This window comes from Telmatherina bonti (assembly GCF_933228915.1).
Source record: "Telmatherina bonti genome assembly, chromosome: 6".
NCBI lineage: Eukaryota > Metazoa > Chordata > Actinopteri > Atheriniformes > Telmatherinidae > Telmatherina > Telmatherina bonti.
In genome coordinates, this window is record NC_136624.1 from 22521333 (window position 1) to 22542917 (window position 21585).

The 21585-nt window shown below is 37.8% G+C and overlaps 3 protein-coding genes across 3 annotated transcripts; 1 reads left to right on the forward strand and 2 right to left on the reverse strand.

Annotated features, from left to right (window-relative positions):
- The first annotated feature begins 849 nt into the window (after nucleotides 1-849).
- LOC306756703 (tetraspanin-2-like) lies at nucleotides 850-10066 on the forward strand. Its single transcript, XM_079241536.1, has 8 exons — nucleotides 850-1026; nucleotides 3197-3299; nucleotides 7648-7745; nucleotides 8283-8357; nucleotides 8459-8551; nucleotides 8652-8720; nucleotides 8808-8891; nucleotides 9011-10066. Exons 1-8 carry the CDS (start codon nucleotides 958-960, stop codon nucleotides 9074-9076), a joined length of 657 nt encoding a protein of 218 aa, XP_079097662.1. The 5' UTR covers nucleotides 850-957; the 3' UTR covers nucleotides 9077-10066.
- Nucleotides 10067-10709: 643 nt separating this feature from the next.
- On the reverse strand, nucleotides 10710-15934 carry slc25a55a (solute carrier family 25 member 55a). The gene is made up of 10 exons (XM_079242304.1): nucleotides 15825-15934; nucleotides 15078-15179; nucleotides 14580-14705; nucleotides 14130-14185; nucleotides 12805-12895; nucleotides 12608-12726; nucleotides 12331-12526; nucleotides 12061-12215; nucleotides 11881-11956; nucleotides 10710-11789 (listed from the first exon to the last, which is right to left on the reverse strand). Exons 2-10 carry the CDS (start codon nucleotides 15095-15097, stop codon nucleotides 11630-11632), a joined length of 999 nt encoding a protein of 332 aa, XP_079098430.1. The 5' UTR covers nucleotides 15098-15179; nucleotides 15825-15934; the 3' UTR covers nucleotides 10710-11629.
- A 3564-nt stretch (nucleotides 15935-19498) lies between these two features.
- tshba (thyroid stimulating hormone subunit beta a) lies at nucleotides 19499-20505 on the reverse strand (the record flags this gene model as incomplete). The annotated part of the gene is made up of 2 exons (XM_079242498.1): nucleotides 19499-19774; nucleotides 20344-20505. 2 exons carry the CDS (start codon nucleotides 20503-20505, stop codon nucleotides 19499-19501), a joined length of 438 nt encoding a protein of 145 aa, XP_079098624.1.
- Between the last annotated feature and the right edge of the window lie 1080 nt (nucleotides 20506-21585).

Here is a 21585-nt window from a genome sequence, read left to right on the forward strand (position 1 = left end):
AAAGAGGTGATTCCAGTGGATGTATAAATGACTGAGATGTTTCCTTTTAAACCCAGACTAACAAAACTTGATTCCTTCGCACTCTCCCTTTTGGATGTCTGCAGACATTTGATGGCAATCAAGCCACAACTGCTGTTAATCCTAAAATCCATGTACTCTGTTGAACATTGTTAAAACTTTGTTTTAGGTGGCACAGTAGACTATTTTCACAATAAAGACTGAAATGCATGACCCATGAAGGGTATATGCATCGTGCAGTTTCTCTGTGATAAACTCTTGTCTGACTTGAAAGTAAAACCAAATACTTTTTGACGTACCGCTCAACTCTTAGTACAACATATCACTGTATCTGATCAAAAATTTGTGAAAGTAAACCCGAGTCATATTTACTTCTGTCTAGATGTGTATAGCTAATGTATTAAACATACTGGATGACATTATTAAACTAAACAGCTTGTTTAAAACCATTTTTGAATGGTTTTAAATATGTAATTAAAACAATACTTTGTTCTAAGCAACAATTCTTTGTTTTCAACATTTACAGGGGCCCCTGCCCTACAGATTCATTTCTAATTTGAGTTTCAGTCATAAATAGAGATATTGCATTTGCAAATATACAGCAGCAATGTTATAATACAGAACCCGTTACCACGCTGTGTTAAGTCAAACCTCCATATATCACAAACTTAAACAGGCATCTACCCTGTATTGTTCACCCTCAGTGTTTCTCCCGGGGGGATCCCAGTGAACCCCACCTCACAGACCCTCGCGCCACCAAAGGGCGGAGCAAGACGGCAGCAGCGGCAGCAGCCTGTGCGGCGCTTTGTGCGCATGTTGTGTTTGGTGTAACGGGGCAGGTCTTTATCGTTGTATGGGTTGATGTCCAACTGGAAGAAACTAGATTCTGATATATCGTGAAGGCTTTAGATCAAACCTATCGACAAATCAAGCGCCATCATGAGCAAAGTGCAAGGTGGGATGAAATGCGTGAAATATCTGCTCTTCGTTTTCAACTTCATCTTTTGGGTGAGTCCGCTCCTCAAACGGGTTTGCAAGGAAACACTGTTAAGGCAATTTTTTATGATTAGACACCCTCATCATATAGATCAGTTTTGTTTTCACGGAGGCTGCTCCTGCTTTCGTTGGTGTGTGTCGGAGAAGAAAAAAAAGGAAAAAGAAGAAAAAAATGATGATGTTTTCATGGAAAAAAACCTGTTAGTCAGCCTCGATCTGGTGTTTACATGTTGGATGCTGCCTGAGGGTCTGTGAACAATTGTCGTGATGGTGTTTAGTCACTTATTCAGCAGAAAATCTGAAAGTGAATATGCAGATTGGCTCCAGGCACCTGCTCTCTTTCTGGCTGCATTGCTTCCATATGTTCTCAGAAGCAATCCCGAATCAAGTGATCGATCATATTTATTTTCATTAGATCCTTTAGAAGCGACAACACAACCTTTCAAATAGCCATAAAATAAAGTGAGGTAATGATTACTCAATAAATCCCACCAGAGACTACATTTATTATGCTTGTAATGATTTACTCAGGTCATTCCGCAACACACACATCGTAGCTGCAGTGTGCTGTTACTTTTCCAACACAGATACTGATCCCCTCTCATGATCTAGCAAAGTGCTGCTACTTTCCTGCTGCACGTGTGGGGCTGTGTTCAGGATACGTATCATTGTTTTTATTGTGTTAATTGGGATATTAAAATGTTCTGAAACATCATGCAGGGTCCAAGTCTGTCAGAGAGGCACCGGCCCATCCATGCTTGCCATATTAAGGCAGTTCCTCTAGTCATAAATTATATATTTATATATATATTCTCAATTTGGTGAGTCTTAGAAGCTCTAAAATGATAGCTAATGGAGTAAACCACATGTAAGCATTAAATACTCTTTTTTTTTAATGAAAAGCAAACCGATGTTTGCTGCAGAAACGGGTTTCTTCTCTCTCTTTTGTTTGTTTCTTTGTTTTGTTCAAGGACCTGATGTGTCTCAACTTGCAGTTCGTGCACCTCAGCTGTACTTTCTGTTTAGCCTTTAAGAATACCTAAAAACTGTTAATGTATAACTACAGTTTCATGTTTTACCCTGCGAGGGATGCAAATATAGATACAGAGATATGCAGGCAGAGCAGCCTGGACTTAATCTAACACTCATTTATTTCTTGAACTCTTTTAGCAGTCAGTGAATAAGGATGTTTTACTGTTAAATGATATCTGGATTTAAGAGGCTGCATTGACTCATCTGTGAGCTGTAAGGCGATCTCTTGTGTCACCCAAACTGACAGCAGCCTCTTTGTGTGGCAGTTTTGGGGCTGAAAGCGGAGTTGTTGTGGTCCAAAAGCAGCAATAGACTGCGTTGTCATTTTGGGGTTCAGAGCCAAATGTGTAGCCAATGCCAGTGTGAGTTACATCATCCAGGCGCTGTGAGGCTGGCACAGCCTGTGGCTGAAACACACCGTGGGAGATGGACTGCTGATACTGATGTTCAGATATGGTAGTCCATGTGGACTTTACTGGAAATCTACTGTTCCAATCTTTTTTATCATCAAAGTTGTTCCCTGAAGTGAAACTTCTCCTTTGCTGGGACTAAAAAGTACAGGTCAAACAGGTACACGATTAAAGCTGCATTGTGAACTTTCAAATTCAAAATAACTTTTAAGTTTGTGAATGAAAATAGAAAAGTCACAAGACTGCTCACCCTGAACCAAGCCCATACAGTTGTGCACCTTTACGCACTCATTGCACATGACTGTTTAAACCATACATTGCTATGAAGGTGCTAGAATAGATGAATGAATTTTCTCAGTTTATTTCTGGTTAAGTAGTGTATGGAAAGAATTTCTCTTTCTGCTTTCGGTTTGAAAAAGACTGTATTTCCTCCAGAGGCACAGCATTAACATTCATAGCATGAGCTTGTTTTGAATAACGTGAAGAAAAAGCAGGCTGTGAACATCAGCGGCTACTTTATTGATGAGACAAAGACAAGAGCAGCACATGCAGAATGTCAATTAACTGAAAATAATCAAAACAAATGAACGGGGGGGGGGACTGCACAATGTTTTCAGGACAAACTGAAGAAAGTGAAATGTGTGTATGTCTTCAAAGCGTGTGATGTTAAAATGTCATTACTGTTCTGCAGAAGTGTGTAACTGACACAAATATTATTTTTGTAAATAATGAATCCTCAGTTGTCGGGCTTGTTGGTGCTGGCGGTGGGACTGTGGCTCAGGTTTGACCCAAACACAGTGGAACTCCTGACTGGCGATGGCGCCCCCGACACATTCTTCATAGGTATGACACAAAGTTTAGAGTTTTTCTGTAGAACATCTGCAGAACGTCACGTAAACGGACAGGCCTGAATGTTTAACAAACATTTATTTTATGTTTTTACTCACTTTCAGGATAAAATGTAATGAAATGTGTTTTAATCTTTACTTGGAAACCTGGGCGAGGCTGTTTTTATGTTTGTTTGTTTTTTTTTGTTTTTGTCACCTGGGATATTTTCCACTCAGCACATGATAGCTCATGAGAGTTGAGAGGAAAGTACTTCTCTGCACCTTCTCGCAGCTCTACGTCAGCTCACAGGAAAGCGTTCCAGCGAAAAGAGATTGGATCAATCGCAGGTGTAATCAGACTGACGATACTGATACAACACACATACTTGGAGCTGATTCAATGTTAGAGAATCCTGCTGGATGCACAATGCATTTTCACTGAACAGCAATTAAAAAAAGAGAAAAGACAGAATTACTTATCTGAAGCTAAGAATAAACACATCAAACACCTGTGACTTTGACAGGCACCACACCCCCACTGAACTCGAGTATGTTGGATAATTAATGTATTCTGCCATTTTTCTCCTGAAACATAACTGCTAACTTCATTTAACGGCTATGTTAGCAGTTTTGCAGGGGGCGCTGTATGAGTTCCTATAGACGGCACGTAATTTCACCAGTCTTGCAAGCTGCTAATAGTTTAGCTTTCTGGTGACCTTGACCAAAGTCTTCAGACCATAAGCTCTTGTTTCATGTTTATGTTTCATCTACATGATTGTTTCACCAGATCCCTAAACTGCTGTAGGATGCTATAACTGTATCCATTTTCTTTTGTATAATCTTGCATAAAAGATGCTGTGCATCTTTAACGCAAAGCAAAGCCAGAGCAGAAATACTTTCATGATCATAGGTACTAAAGAGCATCAACTTCTCTCATACAGCACATGAGTATAATAACCAGATTATTCTGGTTTCGTAAACTAGATTCACTCTCATTATTCATTAACTGCTTCCACTGTGAAAGTAGTTAAAGCCTACAGTCATTTATTACTCTGTGATGTCCAAAATGGCAAATCCTGAACATTAAAACATCACATCATAAATCTAATCAGACAAATACAGTGGTTACCAAAAAAACCAAAACCTCTTACTTATCAATAAGAAGCTCTGTCTCTTTTGCCTAAATATGTTGCAAAGTTGCATCATTTTGCAGCCCGTTGGCTTTTGAATATTGAATGAGGAGATTCTTTTGCAAAACTCCCACTAAAACGCACAGCAGCAGATTATTAAAACATACAGTACACAAGACAAACAGCCTTCAGTATTCAGCAATCAATACAATAGGCCCTCTCTTGCTTGTTCTGTGTAGGAGCGGATGATTAGAATGAAGCCTTTTCTTGTGAGTCCCGATTAAACCATGACCTAAAATGGTGACTTCACTTTATCAGCTCCCTGCTGTGCTGTCATGAAATGTGTTCTCTCCCTCAGGACAGGAGTAGCAGGTTGGGTGTGTCAGGTGGCAGCACGCTATCACCATGAACAAACAAAAATACTCTTTCAGATAAAAAATAATAATTAAATAATTTTTAAAAAAAACAGCATACACCAAATGCAAGCAGGCATTTTATGAGATATCTATGTGTCAATTATCTGTTTAAAAATGCAAAGCAGTGATAGCAGGTAAGAATATTTTCCCTCAATGTGCTTCGATTTAACTTGCAAATATTCTGTGACGTAATCTGTCTTTGGTCCTAATCACCAGTTTCACATCTTATTTAACCAAACATGACGTACATTATGTTAATTATGACTCCAGTCAGAGTAGAAACAAGGACAAGGCTACACTGAACATGACAAGAAGCTACCTTTAAGATTTATGTAGTTTCCTCAGTTTCCTTGTTTATAACTTCAAGTTTCCATGGTGACAGCCAATAGGATCAACCGAAAGCGTCAAAACATTATTTGGTTTGTATGGATGTCACAATATTTACATGGAGACTTTACAAAACAAAGACTTCTGTTTGAATGAAAGGCAGACTTTGAGAATGAAAGAGTGATTCAACTTCTTCACTGAACTATATTAGAAAACATTTCAGCCTCTTAAATGTATGTCAAGTATAAAAGTGAGAAAAAAAAACAGACCCTCCGAGTGATTATTTTTTTACTTGCTATTTTGATGCAAAACGTAGAGAACCTCATCTTAAAATATATTTAGATAAATTATCTCCTCTCTTTCTGACTTTAAATGTGGTAAAGAAAAAATGACTGAAAATAATAACCAGTGATGCAGCAAATTTCCTTATTATTATTATTATTTTTTTTATTTTTTTTTTTACAGTCTACAGCTTTTAAGATACAACTTATAAGAAGCTGAGGATGCAGGAAGATTAACTGGCTCAAAATTTGCCTTGATGTTAAGATGATGCAAAATTCTGTGAAATAAAAAGTAATCCATAGTTCTAAACAAATACATTTCACCACAAGTTGTAAAAAGTAAAAATACTTTTACTAATATGTTGTGAGGACTCAGAGAGAAGAAAAAAGAATCTACCAAACAAAGCATTTTTATTTCATTACTGCTATCTCTTGTGCCTGATACAGGAAGAACCTAATCACAGATAAGGAAGAGCAACATGCTCATAATAATTGTTCCAGCCACTTCAACAATGCAAAACACTTTGTCTTGGCAGGCAGCAGGTATAATATTAGTAAAAGCTCATGTCTACTTTCCTATCTTGATGCAGTGTTTTTTTTTTTATCTTATTCATCATAGCAGGAATCAACTGAGCATCTTTCACAAGTTTGTGTCATAACACATTGTAGTTTAGGACTGCAAAAATCCCCACACACTGCTAAAATTATGACTGGTCTATATTTGAACTGAAATGTAAGTTGAGCATCTGTCCTTTTAAATGATCCTACAGAGGACTGAATATGCCAAACTTCCTGAACTGAATACTTGAGCATCACTGCCTGCATTCATCACTGGCAAAGAGACTAAACATAGTGATACCATAAGTAGGCACAAGGGCGGCATTCCCTGCAGATGATTCACTTTCCATTCTGTCACATCCATGCTCTCTAATATGTAAACGGCCATCACACGTTTACATAAGAAAACCATGAGATGTTACAGGTGTTTACCTTTATTAGTTTGTGTGAGTACTGACAGGTGCCTGCGAGGTTGTCACCAGATTACAGGAAGTACAGGAAGTACTGTGGCTAAATAGCAAATGTTACGGCAGCTCATATCAGTTCCATGCTGACACATTTTATATACAGTGGAAGCTCTCTTGTCCCATCATATTTTCCAATGAAAAACAGGGCATTCGCATTGAAACTGTGCATCTATGGCTTCCAACTCCCCTCAGGTCAGCAGTCGATTCACAACGTCTTTACCTCCTCTTTGTTCGCCAGCAGGAAAACAACAGCTTGCATTGGACCCATGTGGATTAATTAAATTGCTGCAGTTGTTGCTGCCTGTGTGACTGATTAGCCCCTTCGTGTGGACCTCAGGGACCAGCCTGGTGTATAGTTACAGTGTAGAGGATTCGGTAGTGAAGGCTGAGAGTAGGGGAGTAGAGAGGGGAGGTGACGTCAGCCAAGCTTGTGGTGAGCTAAGATGGTCTGGTTCTGCAGCAATCAAACCCACTAAAATTTGATTTGCCATTTAATGAGACAGATGGTATCTGCTTTACTCTGCAGGAGTATGCATGTACAAAGTCTGTAACTGGAAACCAGACTAATGCATCAAAAGAGTCGTGCACAAACCTTGTTTATCAGTGAACTGTAGCTCCATCACATGGGGTTCTACTGGATCATGATAAAGTACAGACCCTGCCCATGCCTCAGACATCCAATGTAGTCCATATATGGAAAAGACTTGGAGCTATTTTTGTAAGTTCCCAGAGGAGAAAAGACTTCAGTGGTTGCATCTATTGAACTGTCGACAAAACACTCAATATGTGAAACCAGTATCTTCCTGTGAATTTCACATATTGTACATCATGGATGCAGTTTAGATGCACATCCTTTTAAAAGTAGCAATAAGCCGAACAACAAGCACCGCTGGTCCTCTTGATGGGCAGCTGTGAAATTCATAGTGAAGGAGTAGGATGATAATCAGACTTTGAGTTGTGGGAGGCTGCGCTGATGTTTTGGGCTACTAAACAAGTTTCCACCTACATGTTCCCGCTGCTACTCAAACACAACAAAGATTTTTTTTTTCATATAAATTCTGCATGACCAAAATGTGAATGTGTTTGGACCAGGCTGCCACCCTCAGCTCAACCTGTGAACTGCAGAACATCTGTTGCATTTTCACAGAGTAACACTAAGTAATCTGTCTGCTTGTGTCTCCTCAGCTGTGTACATCCTCCTCGGTGCAGGAGGGTTGATGATGGTTGTTGGGTTCTTTGGATGTTTTGGGGCTGTGCGCGAGTCTCAGTGTCTCCTCGCATCGGTAGGTTCAATAGTTCAAAAGTCCTGTCTTGTAGTATTCTTCTTCTGTGTTGCTGCTTTGATGTTGTCGCTGTAGGTGACTGATATAACTCATAGTAAATTTTAGAAGTTAAAATAATTTATCTGTATTGGTTTATAAATAGTAAAAATTCCATGAGGTTTCCAACAAAGATCAAGGTAATGTGGCACTAATGTGAATAAAGAACAGTTTGAACTCTGTACACATCAGGTACAAAAGAAATTAAAATCTGCATACAATTAAAAAATAATGGGAATATGGTTTTGAAAATAAATTCAAACTGAATAACCTTTTTCCATGTATTTAGACATTTTTTTTGCTTAAAAAAAATAAAATGATTTGGAATTATTTGGATTGTTTAAGGGTAAAAGTCAGATTTTGCATTAGACAGGAGGAAATCATGAACCCATGATCAAATGATGATGATGCTAGTTTTTAATAAAAAAAAAACAAAAAATAAAAAATAAAAAAAACAGTGCATTTGGGGGCAGTAATCAGTTCTCTTCTCTTACTCTGCAGTTCTTTGCTTGTCTACTGATAATCTTTGGAGCAGAGATGACTGCCGGAGTGTTTGGATTCATGAACAAGGGACAGGTAAAAAAAAAAAAAAACAAAAAAAAAAACTAATATCCTGGTCCCAAAATAGCATTTTAGATGACTTGTTTTTGTCCTTTTAATTCTTTTGGTTATAACAGATTGTTGACGAAGTCATAAAGTTTTATGGCAGCTCTGTTGCTGACGATAACAACTCAAATGGCACCGCAATCGCATTGATTTACCACAAGACTGTGAGTACAGCTTGTCTTGTTGTTCCATTACGTCTTTGTACTGGTTATCAAGCACACTACCATCAAAATTATACATTTTTTTTACTGTTTGTATTCATAGCTAAACTGCTGTGGAGGTTCCTCATCGGACACAACTCAGGCTCTGTGTGCAGATGCAGAGTACACCCAGGTAAACCTACCAGCCTGCTGTAATACTTTATGCCCACACGGTGGCACTATTGCACCGATTTACAATGTCAGTGTTTTCTGTCTTTAGGACTGTCCCACTGCAATAGTAGAATTCTTCAAGGAAAAGTTGCATATCATGGGATATGTTGGCATTGGCATTGCTGGAGTGGTGGTGAGAATTTACAAAATATCCAGCGTCAACATACTGAAGCATGTTTTCTCTTCAAGTGACTTGTGGTGCTGACAAGAGGCCTGCATAAAGTGTTAACTTTTACCAAAACATGTTTTCAGATCATTGGAATGGTCTTCAGTATGGTCCTGTGTTGTGCCATCAGGAACAGCAGGGAGGTTATATAGATGAGTCGATCTCCACCTGCCCACCCACCAGCAACCAGGCCACTACACACTCGCTCAGCCCTTCTTAATCGATGTATCCGCATGAGAAGGGGAACACCAAAGTTACATTTTAACGGCATTCCTTGTAGTCCAGACTGAAGTGGTGGGGAGGTTCATCACATGGAGCACATTCAACACAATACGCTGGATTGTTGTCTTGACACCTGCCCCTCAACTCCACCAGCACTGCAACTCTGATTTATGTCTCTGTCCTTTTCCATTACACACATCCTGCTTTAACACAGCTCTGTGACATTCTTTTCACTTTTAACATGTTTTTGTTACACTGCTGGTGCTCGGCAGAGCTGCACTATAGCTACAAAGCAGTACATGACAACTTCTCTGACACAGAAAAGCTGTGACCGAGGAGTACTGCTGTAAATACGGACACACATCTGCAGTTAACATTATTTATGTGCATTTTCTTGCTCATTTAGGTCTAATTCCAGTCATAAGTGGTGTGCTTAAGTGTTTTGAGGACTAGCCTACCTTTTTAAATTCCCATGATGTGCCTATTTAGTATGATTTAGTTGGACAGTCAAGCCAACATCTACTGAACGATTTGCCTGTTTGTCATTTGAACATGTACATAACAGCTTGCTCCCTGCCTCCATTCTCAAGTATTCCTATGGTAAAGCACAATAGAAGACACGTAGGAATGATATCAACCCAAAGGGTTAGGAAGGCCTGATGATAAACTGTCTTTTGTAAATTTCCAAACTTATCTGAGTGGTCAGTCATTTTTAGTGCTAGGGTCTTCTCCTGCACATCTGAACTCCAACAGCGAGTTAGTTAGCATTTTGCGTGAGCTTTTGTGGATGTAAATTTTGTTGGTGTGCCAATAAGATGTGAATTATAGAATAGTTTATATCATACTGTTAACCATAATAAAAATAAATACTGTGTGCTTTTACTGATTTTACCTCCACTTGTGCCAGAATAAAAAATTTTACTTCAAATTGTGTCAGAAGAAAGTAGAGAACAGTGTAATTTTGTGGTTTGGGAGTTTCCTTACCATTCAGAACTGTGTGTTGGTCCACTGATAAGACTGCAGTCACATGCATTGCAAATGTTTGATAGAAGTGGATTCCAGATTCATTACACAAGATCATTTCCTTCAGGGGTAATAATGAAACTTCCAGGTAAAATAACGCGCAAATTTCAACTTACTTTCCAAACAATACGTAGTACCCTACTATAAAAATTTCACAAAGAGCTTCTCATCCACCAAACAAGTCAAGTAAAATTTGAGGAGTCATTTTCAACACTTTGGTTTCAGTATATGGATCTTCAGTAAGCTGCAATAAGGACATCTGGCTGCCTGGAAACGGTTCAGTTAAACATCTGATAATAGAAAGGTGGGTGAGGGGGAGGAGGGTTACTTACTAATCATTAAAACATGCCCATTTTAGGTCTCTCTGATTTTACTACACAATACATACATACTTATGGTATTACCGTCCACTCAGTTCAACATTTCACAGATTTAGTACATCTGCAGTATTATTATCCCTTTCAGTATCGTGTAGTTGCCAAAGTGATGGTGTATCTAATGCTTCAAAGATAGAGGGAAAAGAAAAATCCTGAACACAGAGAGGATAAAATTCAAGTTTTATGTATACAGTGTGTAGAAAAAGTCACTACAAAAACAGCATGATAACAGTCATTTCTTACAGCATCAAAAGTAAAGATGTTTCTTCTTAGATTTAAATACTAATCTGATCTGCTGCAGCATTAACCAGAAATGACATTAATTCATTTGCAATGAAGTATATGTAAATATTTCAAGTCGGATGTACATAAATATAATAGCATAAAGGATGTAACATTTCTACGATATAAACATTTAGCTGACCAGTAACTGCAGCAGCACTTTCAGTATAGATGAGGACACAAATGGTTAGGTGAACCATGTGGTCCCTTGCCAATAGGAAAGGCTGACGATCAGTCAAACACATCTATACTCGTTACAGGAAATGTAAAAATAAAAGAATGAAAATGATATAAACTGTTCCCAGTGTATGATTATAAATGGTTAGTTCCAAATTAAAAACAAACACTCAGCATCATGAACTACAATGGAAACTAAAGAAAAAAGTATTGAAAATTTCAAGCTTTTGCGTTGTCATACAACTAGTGTATAACTACAAAATAATACAAAAAACTTAAGAAAAAAAATAAATATGAAGAGTCTAATGAAATGAGCTCCCCTCCCTCACAGAGGGAAACCAAACATGACTGTTTGGTGGTAAGAAAGATTAACACTGCGACCAGACTCCCCAAGCAAAGGCCAACAACTTTAAAGTACTAACAAAAGCCTAGTCTAATGAAGAAGTCACAAAGTGTGTAAGTGCAACACAACAGTCGACCAGACAGGTGGTAGAAATAGGTCTTCACATACTCAAGTCCCGACTCAGACCGTTTCACCTTTTTTCCCTCCCTCTGTAAACTGATTGTATGTAGCTGCCAGTTGTCCCACCAGGCCATGTGCATGCTCGACAATCTTTAACGGTCTCACACAGACAGGAGGCTGAGAGGCGAGTTGTCCAGGATGTATTCACCAACACCAACAAAGTACATGACCTGTGCGATCCCAAACAGAGGTGCAATGACAAGAGCCCGGCAGCCTGCACCTTTCAGGAAGGCAGAAGGCCCCTCCTTCCACATTATTTTACTGTCGAGACAGAGAAGGACAGTTTTATTTATATACAAAACATGAGAAGCCAAGAACACAACAAGTAGCTGTCAAGGACACACTGTCATACCTTACACAATCCATAACTCCACTGTAAGTCTCCTCACTGGTCCCTTTGCTCAGAGACTGCAGTCTTGTCTTTACCACTGCAAGAATGAAATTCAGGAAGAAGAAGAAAAAAAGTTCAATTTTCTGCTGACATTAAGTTTCAACATCAAATATTCTGGGTGTAACATCTTGGAAAATGTACCATCACAGGGGTTCACAGCAACTGCAGCAGTAGATCCTGCGACACATCCTGAGAGGAACGCCCAGTAGAAGGGTGACGACTCTTCCGGACTGGGTTGGCCCAGCCGGTTCAGGTTCGCAAACAATGGGAAGTAGACAATGGAGAAGGGAACATCTCTGAAAGAAGAAAGAAAACATTTCAGACTGAAAACATGACACAAACTACAAATACATAAGCTCACAGTTGCTTCTGCATGAGAAAATAAATCATGAAATCAAATGTGAGGTTCACCTCATGAGTGTGGCTCCTAAGCCTCTGTAGAGGCCCTGGATTCCCTGCGTGTGGAGGAGTTCCTTTGCAATCTGCGTGGCTGACACAGCTTTTGGTGCGGACACCACAGGGCCAGAGTTGTAGGAGCGGGTGAGCACAGTGTTTGTGGTCGCAAGCTTTTTTGGAGACTTCATGACTGGTTTCTGCTGCTGGGCGGCTGTAGAGGACAAATGAGATAATTATTAGAAAATGTTGTGTGTGACTGAACTACAGACACAAAGAACTGTATTCTTCTTACCCAGCCTGCCTGCATCCTGGAGCTGTATTTTGAGCATTTCCATGGGGGTAGTGACAATAACCTGGCACATGCCTGCGCCACAGCCCGCCAGCATTTCTTTGAACACCGTCAACCCCTTCCTGTTAACACACAGGTATTGAGTAAAACTACAAATGACACGCATAAAATTCCAATGATAATTCAATGACTCAGCTCACCCATCCTTAGCGAGGTGATGTCGGAATAAGTCATTAGCAGCCAACTTGATGGCCTTCTCCGGCGTGACCAAGGTCAAATTTACCGCTGCACCTAAGAAACAAAAAAACACAGAGTTAGCACCAAAGCCACAATCAGGTTTCATTCAGAACATGGACAAACATTTCCTGTCATTATCATTACAACATAAGAATATGATACTCAAATGTAAAGCTGATCTACACACACACAGATGAGACAAATAATTTTAGAAGCTTCAGTAAAATGAAGGAGCAGAATAAAAGGCAAACATTTTTTCTTAAAAAATAAATAAATAAGGTAGAGGGAGAAATGAGAAACAAGCAAAACAAGACAGAGGGACAGCTGTTGGTAAATTATGCAGCTGAAGATGCGCTTCAAGTCTTGAAATGTAAGTATTTGGCAACAACCCATTTTATGGAGAAGCTCAAAAAAATGTTTGTGTCTACTGAAAGGCTACAAGTCTGCAAAAGGGGTTAATGGAAAAACATACAAGAATTACAAGATGTTAGTGAAAGGACAGACAATGTACTATATGTGCAGACTTTGAGCAATCTTACAGACTTATCTGTGGAACCATTTGATTAAAAACTAAAAACTTGGTTCATCAGAGTCATTTGGAAGCTCAACCCAAGTCTGTTAAGGACATGTTATATAGATTGAAAATGACGTGAAGACATGTCGACAGGACAGTGGAGACATAAGTAGTTACTGATACGTTCAATTACAGAACAAACAGATGGCAAAACAGAAACTTGTGCCTATAGCTTTAAAATAAAGCAATATAGTAAGAACCCTTTAATGATTTGCCTCCAGCGTGGCTGCGCCTTATCGGCTAGCCTTCAATATCCCAGGGGGACCCAAGTCTGTAATATGAAAAACACAGATGCAAACAACAGCATTCCTCACAAAAGCAGAGACCTTGTCCAGCGGTCTGCATTTTCGTCTATAGATTTGCACTTTTCTTTCACCAACAATAAGAAAGCACATCTGGTGTCTACGGATTGGATGCATCACATTAAATCCAATTACACTTAATGGAAAAAAAAAAAATTTAAGTGAGATTTATTTACACAATTTTTTCTTCATGCCATGATGATTTTAATTTGCATGTTCAGTAAATCAAGAATCTCATGCATTAATAAAAATATTGACTATTTCCAAAAGGATCAGTTAAGTTTAGAACGAACCCATCATGGAAATATTTAATCTCCAGAGAGCTTACCCTTTCCTACAATTAATCCTCTTGTTGAATTTCTACTAATGCTAGCCTACTGCTTCTCAATATTTAGATGTGTATAAATCTTACCTCTGTACATCCCAAAGTATCCTTCTGATCGAACTGTCTTGACAAGGCAGTCCATCCTATGAAACAAGACAGCAGTATGATTAAGGTGTTCTGTTTAAAATAGTAAAAATGTACTGTTCACTGCTTCGTGGTGGTGTTTCATCAAATCTGTATTAAAAGAGGTAAAAGGTGGTTACACAAAGGAAAAGCTAATTGTTGAACAGTACATCAAGTTCTAGGGATCCACCCAATGAAAGGCATGTTTAGGCTAAAGGCACTCCTCAAAGAGGAATTTGACAAGAGCATAGCTGTCACCTTATGTCAAGTTAAAAGTATCTCGCATGACACATGGGTGTGTCAGTGTAGAACTAGCAAGTACAACACCAGATTATACGTGGACAAAGTAGGTGTAATGCCAAACAGACTGGACAAGCTGTGCCGTCTAAGAGAACTTCAGCCACAAATACTCACATGCTCTTATAGACCTGCTGCCCTTGTCTCTGGTTCTGCAACCTGGTCTTTGCCAAGTCAATGGGGAAAACACAGGTAACTCCAACAATGCCAGCAATGCCGCCATTAATGAGCTTTGCTGGAAGACTGGAAAAAGTGACAAACAAAATCTTTCATTAACAAAAAGTCTCGACTCCATTTCAGTAATTTATTTCAGATTCAATTGCATTTTGGAATACTTTTCAGACAAACGCTTGCTTTATGTTTTTTTTTTTTTTTTTTTTTTTAATTATAAATACCATCTGATATAATGTTCACCATCCAACCCCATCAAAAATGCAAAAAGGATAATTTTATAACAATAGAATTTAAAAACAGAAGGCACTCATTTGTCTAAAATAATGTTCATGTTTTTCTTGTGTTTATGTTAAAAGCTAAATAATATTAAATAGTTGCCCAGCACAAAGAGTCAATTTTCATAGCATCACACAGAAGGAAAAATGAATGAATGAGACTTACCTGATCTGCTGCTGAGACATGATGACTTTAACACAAGTGAAGACTGGAGATAAGATGAAGGGATGTAGACTCAAGCGTTCTTCAGTCAAGTTATTAAGAATTCTACAGAGCGAGAAAAGAAGTTATCAAGAAAGTTTCCGAGTACTCGTGACCTTATCCAACCCACTGCAGAGGCTTTTGACTTATCACTAGCCTTCAGAGTCACGGGACTGTTGCGTGTTCACTCTGCTACTTAAAAGTAGCATCAGTGGGCGTGCTCTACATACCGGAAAGCCATATATGGGCATGGCAGACTGTCCTTTCAATCAAGCGAATGCAAATTAAACAACAAAAAAAGCCACGAATGTCCATGAACTTTAATAAGTTTCGAGACTTTTTTTTTTATTCTAACAGAAGTATTTTCATGCTTTAAAAGTTGCTCAAGAAAAACTTTAATCGCGTCCAAGATTAAATATCTCACCAAAGTAAAAAAAAAAAAAACAAAAAAAACAAAAACAAAGAGCGTTTAAACGAACTCCAGATGACAGAATGACCACCATCTATTTATACACCACGTCGCCTCTGGTTTCATAGAAAATATCAACAGCAGGCTCTGTTTACAGGGGACGGGGCTTTACAAACCAAAATGAGAGACCCATTCATACCTATGCACTCCCTAGAAGCGAACACGACTACCATAACCCTAGTTTGTAAATTACATAAACAATTAGTACTTTATTATTAAAATAAATTCAGCAAATATCTTACCAGAAGGTTTTATTGTCTTTCTTTTATAGAAGTTTCGGCGCGTTAGGCTGTACTTCCTCTGTCTGCGTGTTCCGCTGATATAGACGTGAACAAACTAACTGGAAATTTCCATTCAGTTTAAAAGGAAGGAGGAGGCGCTCCCCCAACGCCCTCGAATAGACCCGCCCTACTGAATATCAACCAATCAGAACTTGGATCCTGTTGGCGGTTCGTCGACTATGTCCTCTGCACTTCGTTTTCATTGGACAACAGGTCCATCAATCGACGAGGTCCACCAATCACACAGTAATACATGGCGCGTGAACGATCAAATTTCACAGAGCTCATATTTCAAATTCTGAGATATGTATGAAAACATTTTAGATTATAAATAAGACATTACAGGAGGTTTGTCTATCTAAAGTGATTAAGCCAGTGTGGGAAACCGTTATAAGCCTCATTTCTCAAAAGAATCTTAGGTTCGGTAATCGCAATCCAGTTAAAATCATCACAGCTTTATGGCCAGTCAAGTGAAGTTGTTGGCTCCATTATGGGAATGACATTCTATTCTATTCTGTTCTATTCTATTCTATTTTCACGGGTAAAAACAATATTATACTAGTAGGCTACACGGTATTACTTTGATGTAACTGTAAATTTCAGATCTCATATCTAATTATGCTTTATTTTAATACACTTACTATTATTATTATTATTATTATTATTATTATTATTCATTAAAAATTCCATGGATGTTTGGGCTCTTGTGTTATATTTTAAAGGTAGCTCAACAAGAGAGAGTATAAACAATATGGAGTGAAAGCAAAGGTCCCCAGACTAGAATATGAATCTTGGCCAGATGCATTGAGAAGCTGCTGTGTTAAGTTCAACCATTTGAGCGAAAGCTGTCAATGAGCTAAAAACACATTTTGAACTAAAGCACCCATATAAAGTCATACAAAAACTATATGAACCTAATAAATTAAAACCATTGTAAAATTTCCAGTTAATTCTGCATTGTGCAAATCCACTTTCATAATAAATGAAAAACCTTTTTGCAGTATTTTGAATGGATATTTCCTGGCTTAAGTTAGGCAATCAGGTAAAATTTTTGCTGCTTTTGATGGAAATTCACAAGCTGAATGACAGAGAGGGGAGTGTTCTCATGAAATGTTTGGTTTAAAGGTTTAGGCACATTCCAGTCGGGGTTTTAGGCACCTGTTCAATGCAATCAGACTGATAAGTTGTATAACCATGGGTCTCAAGCCAAGTATGCTGTTAGACAAGGCAGGATCACGGTGTCAGATAGGCTAACTATTCTATTGTTTCTGTTCATCTCACTTTTGTCAGGCACTCTGTCATGGACTGATCTAAAAGATGAATAAAAGATAAATTATATTGGTTGTGCATCTTAAGAATCAAATTAAAATACACAGACATTGCTCCTCAAACTTTAGATATTTTTTCTTTACCCATCTATATACTTATGGTGCTTCCTGCTTTTTCCATCTTTTCTTTCCATCTTTCATGTGCTTTTCAATTCTCTATACAATTCTGATCTTATTGTATGTTTTTCAAAGAAGTAGTTTTAATTCTGTATATCTGTTTTTTATTTCTGGGAGTTTAGGGGGCAGAAGTTGTTCAATTTATTTATTTAGTTTAATTTCATAGGTTTATTCATTATGGTTTATTTGAAAGAGACATTGATAAACATAACTAGAAATATACACCAGTCAGTCAAAAGGCTATTTTACCACGGTAATCCCTGAAAAAGATGAAAAAAAGACAAAACCGACAACAAAATAACAAGATCAAATCTAATCCATACACAAACAAGTAAGATAAAATTACATACAAAATGCCAATCATAGTTAACAGGCTAAAATATGATAAACCACAACACCAAAAGTTAGTTGGAAATATTAAATAAATAAATATTTCAAATACTAGGACAATTAGCCCCAACTACAAACCTGTGCTCATGGCATTTACTTTATATGATTGTATAAAATAATATTTCAGCATTTTTCTGTTAAAATAAACAAAATATGTAAATAAAAGCATATGACTGAATTCTGTTATTTAAAAAGCTTTAAACATTAAACGCAAGCATTTTCAATGTCTTTTTTAAACTGATGGCATGCCAAAGTCTCAAATGATGCACATGTATGCTTGCAATAAACATTTTCAGAATATCTTTACTCTGTCTGGTGCGTGCAATTTGGGAAATATTACACAGTTAATACAAAACTAAGAGTCAACTCATAAAAAATAGTATAATCTTAACCTCCAAGCATCATTTACTATCATTTGTTCATATAATTTTACAATACACAAACAAACAATGACTCTCACTATATTACTCGCCGCCCAGTGACTGATGGAACATTTGTCACAAAATCTCAAATGTGAATCTCTCACTGGTGCTTATAAGGGCCCTGTTGGAAATTTCAATGGACCATACCATTTATAAATGACAATCATACTACCAGAGACCATGAGGTAGTTAAGATAAAACAAAAAAAAATATCAATCAGCTTGCAATGAGAAAAAGGGAAGATCTTATATTTCAAGCTATTTGTGGTAAACAACTGAGAAGACAACATTCCTTGCATAGAAGTCTGGCTGCGCAGCTAAAAAAGAAAAAAACCCTCACATTTTTTCAAGTTGAATAAACACAAAACAAACAAATCTGTATAGTTTGTCTGAATGAAAGAGTGTTTGGTATGTGCAACACATAGCGGTTCACATGGAGTGCTGATGGAGGCAAATTCCATTTCATCCTCTGCTTCATCCATTAGGGTATTATGGTTTTCAAAACCCCAATTCAGCTGGGCAATTCAAACTATTTAACCTTACCACGCTGCTGATCTTAGAGTCACATCAAGTCCGCTAATTAAATAAAATAATATTAATCTCTCCTGTTTCCCCATCCCTCATATGCAAAGCCATACTAAAATACATATTTCATTTAAACGTAGGATTCTCTTTATATTTTAATATATGTGCTGTAACTATTCAGTGCAAAAGGATAAATATAAAAACAAATAAAATGAAATCAAATGAAGAAAGAAACCCTTTAGGGTACTGGGAAAGTATTGTGTAGTGCTTATAGACATCAGCATTTTCACTTTGTGAATGACTGAGCTATAAATACACTTCAGTTCACTATTCATATAAACACAGCTTAGGATGAGACACAGTCACAGTTAACAAATTCACACATTAGGTTTAGTATTTGGTCAGTTGGCTGCATACTGTATCCCAAATCCTTCCGGTTCACCATCATCCCCTATAATCTGCTTTAAAAGAAGAGTTGTGTCAACAATCATGTGCGTTCCAGTAGGAGTTTCCAGGTAAGTATAGTATCACTGCGTAGTAACACGAAGTTTGTTGGAGTGTAAACAGATGGTTACGGTCAGTCACAGGATGAGATTAAGTCAAGCACAACTTACTCAGACTGCTATTTAGAGGCTTGAGTTTTAATTGGGTTGTATTCTGAGAAACTCTGTCAGAGTAAACAAACAAAGAGTCAGTGAGTCACATCAAACTAATGAACAAGAGAATAACTAATGACGCTGACAAAAAAAATGTACTACTCCACTCCTACACAATTTGAGGAATACAACACAGACATGCAGCACATTAAAATAAAAGAAAAAAGAGAAAAAATTGGGGGAACGTGAACAGAAGAATCAAAATGGTGTCATGTAGTTCGGGCCAGGGTAAGAGTAGACGCTTGTGACTGGTTTGGTACACTTAGGTCCATCTCTACTGGCTCTGTGTGTGCAGTCATTACTCTCAGTCCTACAGGCACCACAGTGGCAGCTGAGAGCCACAGGGTAGGTGTAGATGGGGTTGGAGTCAAAAGGACAGCCGGGCAGGATGGACGTGCGGTATTCCACCTTATCATAAGTGCAGCGTCGTTGGATAAGGAAGCGTGAGCGGAGGCTGTCCTTCAAGTTACTGTCCTGTATGACACACAAACACATAAAAACACCTGATAAACAACATGTGAGCTACATTTTATTTGTATTAATTTGTTTAGTTAAAGGGAAAATGGACCAAAGTGTGCCTCAGTGGGTCATTTTGTGATTATTTTAGTCTTCGTCAAATGAGTCTGTTTACAATATTTCATGTTTTAGCTAGTTTAAAAAAAAAACAAAACAAAAAAAAACCCCAACCAGCTTTATGCTTAGCATCGCAGTAGATGAGGGAAGCATGTTTTGTGTGTGTTTAAGAATGTATTTGTAAAATTTAATCAGAATTACATTCTTATCTACATCATACTCAGAAATGACAGTAAAGTTGTTCTTCACTGATTTTTAACATCAAATCCTTTATACTGTTATGTGTTGCACCTTTGTTGTCCACTTAATAAAGGTTACTGAATATTAATTTGAGATTTTATTAGATGTGGAATTGATGTCCTTATATTTTTCTCAACACAGCAAATAGAAAGAAAAGTTTTCTCCATATGACAAAATGAACGACAGTTTTTGTCTTTTTCAGTTTTTTCCATTACAAAGGACAGACACACCCTTGAGTAGCAAAATCCCGTGCAAATAGTGGTGTTGATAGCCACACAGTAGTCGCATTCTGGTTTTTCCACATACAGGGTGAAGTCAGTGGGTAGACACGTGGGGACAGCTGGGCAAAACAGCATGAAAAGCAGCCAGGTGCTGAACACGGTCATGTTCATTTTAAACGATGTATATTTTTTTCCAGTCACTTTTAGTCCTGAAAAGAGGGCAAATGTTAACACAAAACAATAACATTAAAGACAGAATGTTTGTTTTCTTAAAAATATTTCTTTTACTTTCAGCGTGAGATTTACCTGCTTGAGGCACCGGCGATGCTCGGAGTCCGAACGGCCCTGTCGAACCGCAAACATTATATAACCCACCTTAATCCAGCCCGTTATCTTCTATCTATGATGATAGAAGCCCTCTGAACTTTTTTGTCCATTAATATTTGTCCAAAAATATTTTGCCTGATGACGTTGTTCATTCAATAAACATGTAATTCTGCCTGAAGTAGTCTTAACCAGTGTCCATTAGAGGTCACAGAACACCAAATACTTAATTTATGCATGAATGAACAAATAGGAGTGAATAAAAACCCCAAATCTTAACTTCAGGATTATTTTCTTTTCCAAAACAAACCAATCTGTCCTTCATTTGAGTAAAAATTAACCAAAACTTCTTATTATGCAAAAACGTCCATCGTTTTCTGTGTTCAAGGGATTTTTTGTCCGCTGTGGGTTAAAAATTTCCACTAAAGCCAGCAGCAGTAAGCAATTAAAAACAATGAGTCACAGTCCATATTTGTACTGAACATTGAGGGAAAGAATATTCAGAGCAGGTTTACTAATCTGATGACACAGTAGGTAAAACTAATCATAAAACTGCTGCAGTATACGCTTTAACTTTCCAGCAGTGATCTCTGTGCACTTTGAAAACTACTGACTTTGACAAAGGGAGTGTTCATTCTCTTTCACTACCAGTCTAAAGGGGTGTCTTATCACCAGTTTTGTTTAATGATTTCCCAGCATAGTCCAAGTCTCATGAACACATAAGAGTCATAGTGCAGCCTGTGATTGTTTTGAATTTTGCTGTTTTGTCTGCTCTAACCTAGTATCTAAATTTAGCTGAAAAGCACAAACATGTTCAGTCACAAAATGAGTTGCTAATGCGTAAAAAGGGAGTACAAGGATTACTGCTTAATACAAGATACGATCATTATTTAATGATAATGAACACGGCTTTTCACCCTTCATGTG

Excerpts from the sequence above, each read along its gene's own strand:
- LOC306756703 (XM_079241536.1), top strand. The coding sequence starts at position 958 with ATGAGCAAAGTGCAAGGTGGGATGAAATGCGTGAAATATCTGCTCTTC. Across the intron at positions 3,300-7,647 it reads CCCCGACACATTCTTCATAG|CTGTGTACATCCTCCTCGGT; the intron begins GTATGACACAAA and ends GTGTCTCCTCAG. Across the intron at positions 8,721-8,807 it reads CAGATGCAGAGTACACCCAG|GACTGTCCCACTGCAATAGT; the intron begins GTAAACCTACCA and ends TTCTGTCTTTAG.
- slc25a55a (XM_079242304.1), bottom strand. The coding sequence starts at position 15,097 with ATGTCTCAGCAGCAGATCAG. Across the intron at positions 14,186-14,579 it reads CAGCAGGTCTATAAGAGCAT|GATGGACTGCCTTGTCAAGA; the intron begins GTGAGTATTTGT and ends CTTGTTTCATAG. Across the intron at positions 11,957-12,060 it reads TGCTGTGAACCCCTGTGATG|TGGTAAAGACAAGACTGCAG; the intron begins GTACATTTTCCA and ends TCATTCTTGCAG.